The sequence below is a fragment of the Trichomonas vaginalis genome, chromosome II (assembly GCF_026262505.1).
Source record: "Trichomonas vaginalis G3 chromosome II, whole genome shotgun sequence".
Lineage (NCBI taxonomy): Eukaryota > Parabasalia > Trichomonadida > Trichomonadidae > Trichomonas > Trichomonas vaginalis.
In genome coordinates, this window is record NC_067204.1 from 9,148,304 (window position 1) to 9,159,893 (window position 11,590).

At 32.4% G+C, this 11,590-nt stretch overlaps 8 protein-coding genes and 1 non-coding gene across 9 annotated transcripts; 6 read left to right on the top strand and 3 right to left on the bottom strand.

The window, feature by feature from the left end:
- Positions 1-309: 309 nt before the first annotated feature.
- Positions 310-543, top strand: TVAGG3_0512380 (uncharacterized protein; the record flags this gene model as incomplete). The annotated part of the gene is made up of 1 exon (XM_001329193.2): positions 310-543. One exon carries the CDS (start codon positions 310-312, stop codon positions 541-543), a length of 234 nt encoding a protein of 77 aa, XP_001329228.2.
- Positions 544-1,420: 877 nt separating this feature from the next.
- Positions 1,421-1,660, bottom strand: TVAGG3_0512390 (uncharacterized protein; the record flags this gene model as incomplete). Its single annotated transcript, XM_001329195.2, has 1 exon — positions 1,421-1,660. The coding sequence occupies one exon, from the start codon at positions 1,658-1,660 to the stop codon at positions 1,421-1,423; it is 240 nt and encodes a 79-aa protein (XP_001329230.2).
- A 1,560-nt stretch (positions 1,661-3,220) lies between these two features.
- Positions 3,221-3,883, bottom strand: TVAGG3_0512400 (protein ubiquitination; the record flags this gene model as incomplete). Its single annotated transcript, XM_001329196.1, has 1 exon — positions 3,221-3,883. One exon carries the CDS (start codon positions 3,881-3,883, stop codon positions 3,221-3,223), a length of 663 nt encoding a protein of 220 aa, XP_001329231.1.
- Positions 3,884-4,033: 150 nt separating this feature from the next.
- Positions 4,034-4,528, bottom strand: TVAGG3_0512410 (spectrin binding; the record flags this gene model as incomplete). Its single annotated transcript, XM_001329197.1, has 1 exon — positions 4,034-4,528. The coding sequence occupies one exon, from the start codon at positions 4,526-4,528 to the stop codon at positions 4,034-4,036; it is 495 nt and encodes a 164-aa protein (XP_001329232.1).
- A 94-nt stretch (positions 4,529-4,622) lies between these two features.
- Positions 4,623-4,703, top strand: TVAGG3_0512420. Its single transcript has one exon. It is a non-coding gene; the product is annotated as a tRNA-Ser (tRNA).
- Positions 4,704-5,980: 1,277 nt separating this feature from the next.
- TVAGG3_0512430 (uncharacterized protein) lies at positions 5,981-7,942 on the top strand (the record flags this gene model as incomplete). The annotated part of the gene is made up of 1 exon (XM_001329198.1): positions 5,993-7,306. The coding sequence occupies one exon, from the start codon at positions 5,993-5,995 to the stop codon at positions 7,304-7,306; it is 1,314 nt and encodes a 437-aa protein (XP_001329233.1).
- A 69-nt stretch (positions 7,943-8,011) lies between these two features.
- On the top strand, positions 8,012-9,283 carry TVAGG3_0512440 (inner membrane transporter family; the record flags this gene model as incomplete). Its single annotated transcript, XM_001329199.1, has 1 exon — positions 8,049-9,095. One exon carries the CDS (start codon positions 8,049-8,051, stop codon positions 9,093-9,095), a length of 1,047 nt encoding a protein of 348 aa, XP_001329234.1.
- Positions 9,284-9,534: 251 nt separating this feature from the next.
- Positions 9,535-10,604, top strand: TVAGG3_0512450 (uncharacterized protein; the record flags this gene model as incomplete). Its single annotated transcript, XM_001329200.1, has 1 exon — positions 9,671-10,207. The coding sequence occupies one exon, from the start codon at positions 9,671-9,673 to the stop codon at positions 10,205-10,207; it is 537 nt and encodes a 178-aa protein (XP_001329235.1).
- Positions 10,605-10,972: 368 nt separating this feature from the next.
- Positions 10,973-11,487, top strand: TVAGG3_0512460 (uncharacterized protein; the record flags this gene model as incomplete). The annotated part of the gene is made up of 1 exon (XM_001329201.2): positions 10,999-11,397. One exon carries the CDS (start codon positions 10,999-11,001, stop codon positions 11,395-11,397), a length of 399 nt encoding a protein of 132 aa, XP_001329236.1.
- Positions 11,488-11,590: the final 103 nt, after the last annotated feature.

The window sequence follows — 11,590 nt, forward strand, 5'->3', positions numbered from 1 at the left end:
CTACATATTCTTTGTCAGCTTTGTTGTCAACATCTGCTTTCAAAGAAGTTCATTTATAGGTTTCTCGTTTAAAGTTCCTTTTGTTGGATTTATACAGACAGTATGGTTCTTATTGTCTTGAAACAGAAACTCATCTGTCATTGGGTTTAATGTCAGTTTTAAGTTTCCTTCTTTCAATGACTCAGATATCTTAGAATAGTTTGAAAAGTTTGTTGTGTTCTTATTTAGAGCTTGCATAATGAGTTGTCGGTTGTGTTGTATTTCTCTCATGGAAGCAATATCTTTCGACATTTTTATTCTAGATAAAATATGCTTCCAATAGAAAAAGAAAATTCAAGAGTTGCTACAACTAAACCATTAGATGAACTTTTTACTAATGTCGGTCAAAAGTTTGAGACAGAGACCGTAAAGCATGAAGGCTATCGTTTTGACTACCCATTAAGATGGCTAAGAGACCCATCTGTCACAAAAGCTATTGGCTTTCGTAGAATGAAGTTCATTTCAGAAGCCATACATGGTTTCCCATTTACGGTCGGTTTTTGAAGTTCGATACTATAACAAAGAAAAACGTATGTATGAGAAATTTGAACAGGGAAAACTTTTAACAAGTTAGTTTGCTTGTAAACTTAGAAACAACTCTTCAAGCTTTTCAAGAAAAAATAAACGATATCTATATCGAATATGCAAAACAGTATAACATTGACGAAGGAGAATACCATCTCGATATTATTTATGACAGGAAAAATGCAACTGTTAAAATCAATAGAATAGAAGACCTTGGAGAAAACGTTTATATTTCTACAAAATATAACAACTTGGCATGGTATAGATTTATGAGGATGTTAAATCAGCCTGCAGCATATCCAGTACACCCAGACTTTTATGAAGTCGAAAACCCTAATGGAACATATGAAAATGTTTTCGACCCAGCTGCTATTATTGTTCATGCTTCATTTTCTGGCGCCCAAAACTCTTTCTTATGCTTGGCAAATGGCTTTTACGAAAAACCTACAAAGTATACGAACACCACCAAGTGGAAGTTTTCAGACTTTCAAGTATGGTTTACTACAGATGGAAGAAAAAATAATTCCATTATACCATGCGTTTTACTTAGAACTTAGTTTCATATACAACTACTATCGAACGGTAAAATATAATTTTTTAATACGGTTGAGGTGTTGGATTGGTTGCCAACTAGACTGTGGTGCAGGTTCAGGCTGTTGTATAACAGGAGCTTGTTCTTCTGGTTCAGGGTCTTTAGGTATAATACCAACGAACTGACCTACCCTTTTACCAATATTTTGACACCGTTCCAAATTCTCTTCCGACAGATTTTATTCCATTCCATATACCTCTTCCAACATTTTCGAAAGAAGTTTCCTATCTTACTGAAGAAACCCATTTTACTATATGTAAAAATCTAATGTCCGCCTAGTCTCTTACGTTTCCTGTTGAGTTCCATAGCATTCTTTAACTGGAGCTCATACATTCTGTTTCTCCTCTGGTAGAAAACATATTCTGGGTCAACTCCTGTGTTCGCGTCATCTGCATAAAGTTGTTTATATCCCACTTCAGGGTTTGTATAAAACTCTTTCCATCTCATATTTGCATACCATGGTGGCAAACCTAACGCAGCGTCATTTGACATGGCAGTTTGCATTTGTACATCTGTTGGCACTTGACCATAGTTTGCCATTGCAGTTTGTATTCTAACTTCATTTGGAATATTCTCTGGGTTTGGTTGTCCAGTTGCTGTGCATTCGCTAAGTTCTGTGCGTCCATTTAATATTAGATAAAAATATCTCTTACGAGTACATATACTGAACATTTGCAGGCATTGGTTCATCTTCATATTCTCATAATCTTTCTGCCACGTCAAAGAAATAAATGACACAATGGAAAAAACCTAAAACAAGTAGTCCTATTTCAAACCACATTTACTTACTAATAAAATTTCTTTGTTATGACACTTTCTCCGGTTTATAGGACCTCTCTCATATTCTATCTTGTCATATCTAAACTCATAGTCATGTATGTCTCTAACCATCTCATAACGGTTTCCAAACCACTTTTATCGGATGTAAAGTAAAAGCATGGATGGTTATGTATAACGTCTAAAGTTTCTAAAGAGTCTCTCAAAGTCCAGTCTACTTGGTATTGAAAATCCCATGTGTTATAGAACGGCGGGTCCACTATAAAGAAAACATTTTCCTTGTCTTTATATTTTTCATACAACTCTGTCCAATGACATCTCACAAACTCTATACCCTCAATATATTTTTCTATGTCCTCTTTGAAAACATTTGTATAGTTAAGATATAAAACTTTTGACATAAGTGTTTCAATGTCATGAACTCTTATAGAACCACTATATAATAGTCTAGCAGATATACTATCCCAGTCTATATATTCTGCTTTTTTCAAAACCTCTCTCACAATATTTTTCTTATCTAATGGTATACGTTCCATCTACCTATAGGTATCTTTCTTTTAACTCTTTCAATATATTATTTGTGTCTGGTATATGTTTGAGACGGTCCATATAGTTGTCGAAGTCATTGCATATAATCTTTGAGTCTGGGAATATTGTATGGCACAAATGGGATATATAGAAACTTCCACCGAACAAATCTACAAATGTTAGACCATTCGGTAGTTTCTTAAGTTCTCTCAATATAATATCTTTACATTTACTCTTATTTCCAAAGAACGGTAACGGAGGTTTTGTAAAATTCATTTATATATAATAATAAAAATGTTTTTTCCTGAAAAGTGACAGAAAAGTGACAAAACATGAAAACATATATAATTTGTGAAAAGTGAAACATTATATAATGTTTTCGACCCAGAAGAAGGCTTCTTCCCAGAAGCAATGGAGGAAGAAGAAGAGTCCTCCGAATTCACACCAGAAGACTAACAATTTTCCGAATAAAAACTTCATTTATACTAAACATCTTCGGGGCTAGAGGGCACGAAGTGCCTGGAAGCCCCACTACCTTTTTTTTTTTTTAGTTATAGTAAATTCAGCCTCCTGAGGTCCGAAATAATAAAATACCAAATCTGATTTTTTGAAATAAAGAAATGAAGCGTATTTATATCATTGTACCAAAGATAGCAAATCTTTACCCAATTTACTTTGGCAAAAACAATATAAAAAGGAAGGTTTCAACAAATTATGTATTGAATTTTAATTCTTTATTCGATACACCATTTAAGAAAATCATATTATTGCACCATATGAAAAAAGAAGATCGACTATTTCTTTCCTATTATGTTCCTCTGCATCTTGAAGAGCGGTTTTCCCGGTTTGATCTTTTTCTGCGAAATTTGCACCATATGAAAAAAGAAGTTCGACTGTTTCTTTACAATTGTTCCATACTGCATAATGAAGAGCAGTGGATCCATCATAATTTTTTTCATTTATGTTTGCACCATGTGAAAGAAGAATTTCGGCTGTTTCTTTATTATTACTATATGCTGCATAATGAAGAGCAGTGGATCCATCATAATCTTTTTCATTTATGTTTGCACCATATGAAAGAAGAAATTCGGCTGTTTCTTTAATATTATTCCATGCTGCAATGTGGAGAGCTGGCCCTACATCTTCTTCTATTTCATTGATATTTGCACCTAGTGAAAGGAAATATTCACAAAGGGATGGAATACGAAAACATATTGAATTAACAAAACAATGGTTAATATCTTTAGTTTGATCGAAATAAACTAAAAATGATTCAAGATTTTGATATATTTCGCAGAGATATAAATTAATATCTATATTGTATTCATTCATCAAGAATATGACAAAATCAATGTTGTGAGAAATAATTGCAGAATGCATGCATGCTTCATTTGGTGTTTGATATTTCAAACATTCACTCATGATCTCTTGATTTCCACCTAAAAATGAAAGATGAAGACATGTTTGAGTTATTTCTGAGTTAAATTTTGTTCTTAATAACTTGAAACAATCAACTGCTCCGTGGTAACAGCATAATTCAAGTAATGAAAACCCTTCATAATAATCCGGATATTAATCACTTTCAAGTCTTTGATTTTTATCAAAATTATCTCTCTCAGTGAATATAATTAATGATTCTAAGTTATTATACATAAATGATCTATAAATTGTATTTTCTGTATGAATATCGGGATTTTTAATTTTTTGGAAATCATCAGATTTGCCTAATTTGATTCTGTATTCTTCATAAAACAGGAACCTTGAAATATTAGTAACATTGTTGACCTCTTTGACATGATAATCATCAAAAATGCGTTTTGCAAGAGATAAATATGATTTTGAATAGCGATTATTATACGGAATGATATTTAGAATTTCCTGTATAATAATACTGGGGAGACAGCTTTTTGAATCAATCAATTCTGTTTTGATCATTTTATAAATCGAGTTTAATTCTTCTTCATTTTCTGTTTTCAGGTGATATAATGTATTATATGAATCAATGTAGTATTTATAGATACTTCTCAATTCACTGTATTCTTTTAGATGAGCGTCCTTATAAGACATTATAAAAAAAAATTAAAAATTACCAACATAAATTTTTGGTTCGAAAAGTGCTTATTTGTTATTACAAAACGTTCTATTTGATTTCAAATGTCAAGACGGCCTGGCCGAGTGGTTAAAGCGCTGGACTACTAATCCTGTGGATTTATCCTCGTGAGTTCAAATCCCACGGTCGTCTTTTTTTTTCACAGCATAGCTATAGTTAGTATAATGATGCATAGGTTTGCATGTATATATTCACATATCTATAGAAACCAATTCATCCATTGACTATAGTTAAGTCGAAAGAAATAATATTTTCCTCAATAACATAAGATCAATATGATGATATTAATCATTTATTAGCTTATTTTATTGATCTTTATATAGGTAACATAGTTAAATAAAGGTGAACAGATTTATATAACTAAAGGTGATTCTAAAATAAACATTGCAATTGCTTGAGGATTTGATAAGATGGATATTATCTAAAAAGCTTCTGATTTCCATCCATAAGATAACTCTATCTGTATTAAAAGCGTAATTTACACCTTGTGCTTTATCCACAACCCATGGCCCAGGAAATTCATAAGTTGATCTGTATGTGGTATAAGCTCCAATAGCAGCATGCCAAAGATCGCTGCTAGAACAATGCATATAAGTATTACTATCATTACTTAGCATCAATCCTCTCCAATATTCGCCTGTCCAAGCTGACGATGGATCAGTAATTAGTCCCATCTCTTCTTTTGATGAGTATATTCCAAATGGTGTTTTCAGTTGGCTAAAAATGTTCTCTCCACTGTGTCCAGGATAACGAAGAATAAATGAATAGCGCATATCAGGCCTTTTTAATTTGGGAATCAATTTGAGAATGCTGTATAATTTAGGATTTGTGCTAAATGTGACATTTTGGGGCGAGAAAAAGCCGTAATTGGAATTGTGTTCAAAAATCTTTATCCATTTTTTGCTTTTATAATTCATGTATTCATATTCATCAATTGTGAATGGAACATTTTCATATGCACCACAAGTCGTCGAATCGTCGGATAATTGTTGCCTTTGAAGTCTGATTAGATCATTTTGGAGATTTGTTAACTGCAAATTCAGCCTATTAAGCAAGATAGATGGATTTTGTTGGTAATTTTTAAAGGAATCCATGTAATTGAATGCTTTTTAGTAATAAATTGAAAATATTTTTGTTGCGAGCTATTAATAAAATTTTAGAAAACTGTAATCTTTCGTTCTTATTCTTGATCTCATGCAGCTCGCTATTTGCCCATTCTGATCGTAATCAGAACGGCTGCAAATAGTTAATTATATTTTCTAAAACAAATAAAATTGAAAAGTTGTAAACTTTTTAATCGGAATTGACCTGATATTAAGGTTAATATATTTTTCGATAAATGGATTGCATTATGTTTCTAGATTGGATCCAAACTTTGACGTCAAAAATTTTATCGTCTTTTATCATATTTTAAATTTTCGATGGTAGAAGAGCCTCCCCCAAAGAAAACAATTTTGTCTTCTATTCCTGGAGTTAAATTTGAAGTGCCAAAAGAGATAAAAGATACTCCAATCAGAAATTTAGTTAAAGAAAATACCAAAATCACATCTTTCTCCGAACATCCTTCATTATTCAAAGCAATTCACGATACTGACAACGTAGTAATTAACTATTTATGTAAGAATATTGATGAAATACTATCTATTGTCTTAACAAAAGATGACAAAATTCATGGAGTTGTTTTATATTCCGTATTAAAGATGGAAAACCCTGTGATTACAACATCTGTTGCTAAAAGCCCCAATTTGATTTATTATGCTTTCGAAATTCTTATTTCGATTCAACCAGATCATGAATTACTCATTCGTCTTGTCAATATTACATATATCGTTCTTCATACAGTTACAGAGGAGTTTCCGAACATGTGTGGATACATTGTTCAATTTCTGAATATTCTTCAGAACTATTGCTCTCAATCATTCTTCGAGAGCATACTTAAAAACGAAGCTGAAATGGAATCTACACATAACTGGCTTAACAGCATTGGATTTGCCGAGGTTATTGCAACCGAAATCAGTGGAACTCAGCCTAAAGGCGACCCTTACTTAGATTATAATACATATAGATATACAACATTACTTAAGCTAGTTAGATTATCATTACATTGTCCAATTTTAGCTGAATCTTTTCGATGCCAAAAAGTTATTCAAGCTGTGCTGAAACCGATTGACGGTGCTCATAAATTTGCTATAGAGGAAAGATTATGTACGATTCTTGATTTATATAATGCAGAAACATATTCTTATTTTAGAGATTTTTATTTAACAGCTCTTCACATAATGGATGATTTCAAAGATAAAGGAAGCTTATTACGTGTTGCTGCAACTTATATTATACTAAAAATGATAGCATATGATCACGTAATTGTTGAACATATTGAAGATGGATATATTCCTGGTATTATCCTTAATATTTTCTACCGAAACGCAGAGTCTACAGAATTAGTTCGTGCAGCAATGAGTTTAGCAAAGGCTGCAATCGAAGTTCCTTCACTTATGGAAGTAATGACGCAAATAGTTGTTCCACCTTTGATAAGTGAAGCAACAAAGCCAACAAATCTCTTCATAACATCAATATCTTATGACTTCTTGATTTGGTGCAAAGATAGAGCAGATGAAGATCAAAAATTTGCAAAATCTCTTTCATTGATTCCTCTTTGGAAGCCATTCTGTAAGAAGGAACTGAAAAAGAGATTGGATATGATAGAACCATATGATACTGAATCTCTGTTTTAATTTTTTTATATGTTTGTATTAAATGTTTTTTATATGCGATATTGATGATAATGATTTTTTTGTTGGGATGTAGATTATTTGATTCACCTGATCTAGTTTGACCTATTTCTTAAGGGATCACCGCATTAGTTTACAAAAAAATAACGTTATTTACATCCTGAGTCATCTTCCAGAGATCTTTTTTAGATTTTGAAACAATGAAAAGATAGAGCATTATCAATGTATGCTATATTTAAGTTTATTCATAAAAATATCAATTCTATCATAGAATAGTTGTAAACTAAGGCAGTGAGCCCTTAAATCATGTAAGAATTTCACTGATATCGCAAGAATATGCTAGATAATATTACTGTTTTTATCACAAAAAGTCAAGAAGTTTCTCCATGGTGCCCAATTATAAGTTGCATGATCAGATTATTAAATATCAATGAGTTCAAATGAACTAAATCAAGATCTTAATTTAAAGTCACATACTTTGCCAGAACTTTCAGTTGCAAGCTTGATCTTTGAGAATTTAATTGGCAGAATAAATGAAGAAAAATGGAGAATAAAATTGTATAGTTGTAAACTTCATCTGAAGATAGAAATCGACTTCTTCGAAAAATTATGAAATTAGGTTCTTTTAGCAAACTGAACATAATTCACTCAACCAAAATCTATTTTTAATTGATGGGGTTTACCATTTCATTTCCATCTGAAAGCTTTCAATTTTTGAACTGACATTTGTTTGCTTTACAAAAAAATGGCTGACGAAGAGAAAAAGAAGTTTAATATTCTTCCATATATTGCCTTTGCTTTCGTTTGCTTCTTGTTCGGTACGCAATATGCAGTTTCCACACTTGGCTACAAGGTTTATGATAACATTATGTTCATCTCTATGAGAATGACATTTGCATTCCTTACAATTACCATTGCATTTTGCATCCGTATTGGTGTATCAAAGAAGTATCGTGCATTTGTCTGGGCATCAATGCAGCGCGGCGATACATGCTGGTGGAAATCAATGATCCTTGGTCTCCTTCAATATGGTTTCCCACATTCAATGATTGCTCTTGGTCAACGTACAGTCGCCTCTACAATTGTTACAGTTACACAGCCACTTGTCCCAACAGCATCTCTTGTCTTTGCATCTCTTTTCCTTCCGGATGAAAAGTTTACATGGGCAAAGACAATTCCACATTTCATTGCAATTATTGGTTGTGGCTTGACATGCGTTCCACCATTTGTTAATACTGGAGCAACAATCACAACACCAAAATGGTATGATATGCTGATGACATTCATTTCAATTCTCTCATTCGGTTTTGGCTCTGTTTTCTTCAAACTCTTCCAAGTTCAGGCAGATTTCTTAGCCTGCGTCTGGTTCCAGCTTTTGGGAGCTACAGTTTACTCACAAATCTTCTCTTTCATTCGTAATGGTCCAAAGGTTAACATTGACGCTTACTTCCACCCTACAAAAGAAATCATTTGGCCACTTATCATCGGTTGCGGCTACACAGCTACATCTTCATCCATCTGCCTTTGGATTGCAAGAGTTTTCGGTGCTGTTAAGTCACAACTTGTCAACTTCGGCCAAATCGCCATCGGTGTCATCGCTGGTGTCGTTTTCCTTCATGATTTCAAGGGATACACAGCCTGGATGCATGTCGTCAGCTGGTTTGGTGTTGTTCTTCTTATTGTCTCTACATTCCTCGGATTCTGGGTCGATCATACAGAAGAAGTCAAGCTCATCCATCATGTTGACGATGAAATTATTTCTGGTGAGCCTCTCTTATCAGAAAACAAATAAATATATATAATATTTTGAGTAAAATTATTATTAAAGTTATTACTTTCAACTTTCCATATCTTTTTCATATATGCCGGAATGCAACATACATCATCTTTCATAAAGGAGATTAGAAAACTGAAATATGCACACTTCCAGAAATTATTCCCAAAAAATCAAAAAAAAAGAACATTACTATAGGAAACTCAGCGCAATGAAGTGCTTATCATGCATATCAGTAATATGTCATATTAAAGCAATATATTATTTCCATAAAGATAAAAAGAAAAGATTACCCTATAAAATTATATACAAAACTTGCAGAATTAAAGCATCACCACTTTACGTCTAAAGTTCTACTATTCAAATCGAATTGTTATACAAATTCATTGAGATATAACGCTTTTAAATCCAGTCATGTATACATTTTGGGGAGAGAAATTCGAAATTTTTGGGACCAGAAAAAAGCAATTTCTATCGTATTGTTACATTGAACATTAAAAAATCATATATTCTGAACGCTTGTTAATTCTAGATAATAATATGAACAAAATCTTCGGTGTGTTGAAAATAACGTGATTCTTCTAAAATCTTCAATGGGTTGCGGTGGCTCAGTTGTAGACAGAAAGAAAAGCAAACAGAAGAAACTTAATAATCAGGTAAAGGCAACATGCGTTATATACGGGCTTCCAGACCGTGGACAACAACAGTTTGCAGATTCTTTGAATAAAACATTCATGACAACAGCATTTAGTCAAATTACATATTCATTCGTGGTAGCTGATTCTTCGAGGCTTTCGCGTAAGCAATGGCCAAAACTTTATTCAGAATACGAAAATGTTTTTATCACGTTTTACTTCCCAGATCTTTCAAGCCCTGGTCAGACATTGTTGAGTGTTAAGTCTTTGAATTGGCTTCTAACTCAACTAAAACCAGAAGATCCAAAGCCAATAATCATCGCAAAGGCTAAAAACGCAAAAGAAAAGCCTAATTTATTGACATTCCAAGATAGAATACCAGATGATATCCAATTATATACCCCTGTCGATGGAGAAATTGAAGATGCTAAGAAATATTATGAAATGGTCAACATGGCTTCAGAGCGCATTAAAATTACTCCGGACGCGAAATAATAGCCTAGAGATATAATTGTTTGATAGCAAATTCTATTTTACTCCATTATTAATCATGTTGAATAAATAGTCTTTTATTCTTGGCAAATATAAATTTTTCTATTAAATCATAAGCGGGCTGACCTAAATAGGTGAATATGAAGTCATTTATGTATAATAAAAAATATATTATAGAAATCATTAAAAGATGTTTAACATGAAATTCAGACCTAGTCAAGAGCTAAATATTTACACACCTTTCCATGAATGAGTCAAATTCTTATAAGTTGGCTCATTCAATAACTATGTTTTGTTTAAAAGTAACAATAAAACATATTATACAATGCAGTAGACATATATTATATTTAATCTTAAGAAGAAATCATTTCCAATGGCTCAATTTCATTAGATATCCTTTCTTTTGAAACATGATATATCTCCACATATGGAACTTGCATGAAAAATCCAGACTCAAGTTAATTTAATGTTTATTGCTCATAAAAAAAAATTAAAAATAAAAATCAAAGCTTGACAGAAGCGCAAAAGAAACAACAATCCAGATGATGCATCTAATGAATTCTATTGAATATAAAATCACTTTTCCAAGTTATAATTCTCGAAAAATGTGAAATCAAAATTGAATATCAAAACTTTGATTTTAGTAGTGCTATTCAGAGCAAAGGAAGATGAAGTAGATTCATATGGTAATATTCTAAAAGATACATTGGATAGCTTAGCTATGTTGACATCTGTCTTAATTTATGAAAGTGAATTGCACTATAAATAAACCGTTTTTTAGTCATCGACCAGTAATGACCCAACCTGTTTTCGAGTTCAGTGCCGCACAAGCCAAAGAAGCACCAGTTATCAAGTCAACTGCTGCTAATCCAAATCTTCTTCTCTCTCTTGATGAAATCAGCAAGAAGAAGAAATTGGAAGCTAAAAAGGAAAGGGCTTCAAAGAAAACAGGCAAAGTAGATAAGAAGGACAAGAAGGAGAAAAAGGAGAAGAAAGATAAGAAAGATAAGAACCGCAATAATAAATCTAACGATACAAAAGACAAGAAAAAAGACCACAAACCACAGGGCAAAAATGGAATCGTTAAGATTGATGTACCACAAAGCGTTCTTAAGAGCATTCTGAACGAAGCTGGAATCAAAACTGATGGATATGAAGTTACTCTCCGTGCTGTTCCTAAATCACTCGACTAAACAATAATGCACGATATATTACATTAAATCAAAAAAAGAATGCATATTGTCATGAGTCCTAAAGAATAAATCGTCTTTTTTTTATTTTAATCTTCAATTCGGTTTTTCAAGTCTTACAACTCTCATCTATGCGTAAGCGATATTTAAAAATACCTTAGACAGCCAACCAACTTCGAACATTTATCAATCATAA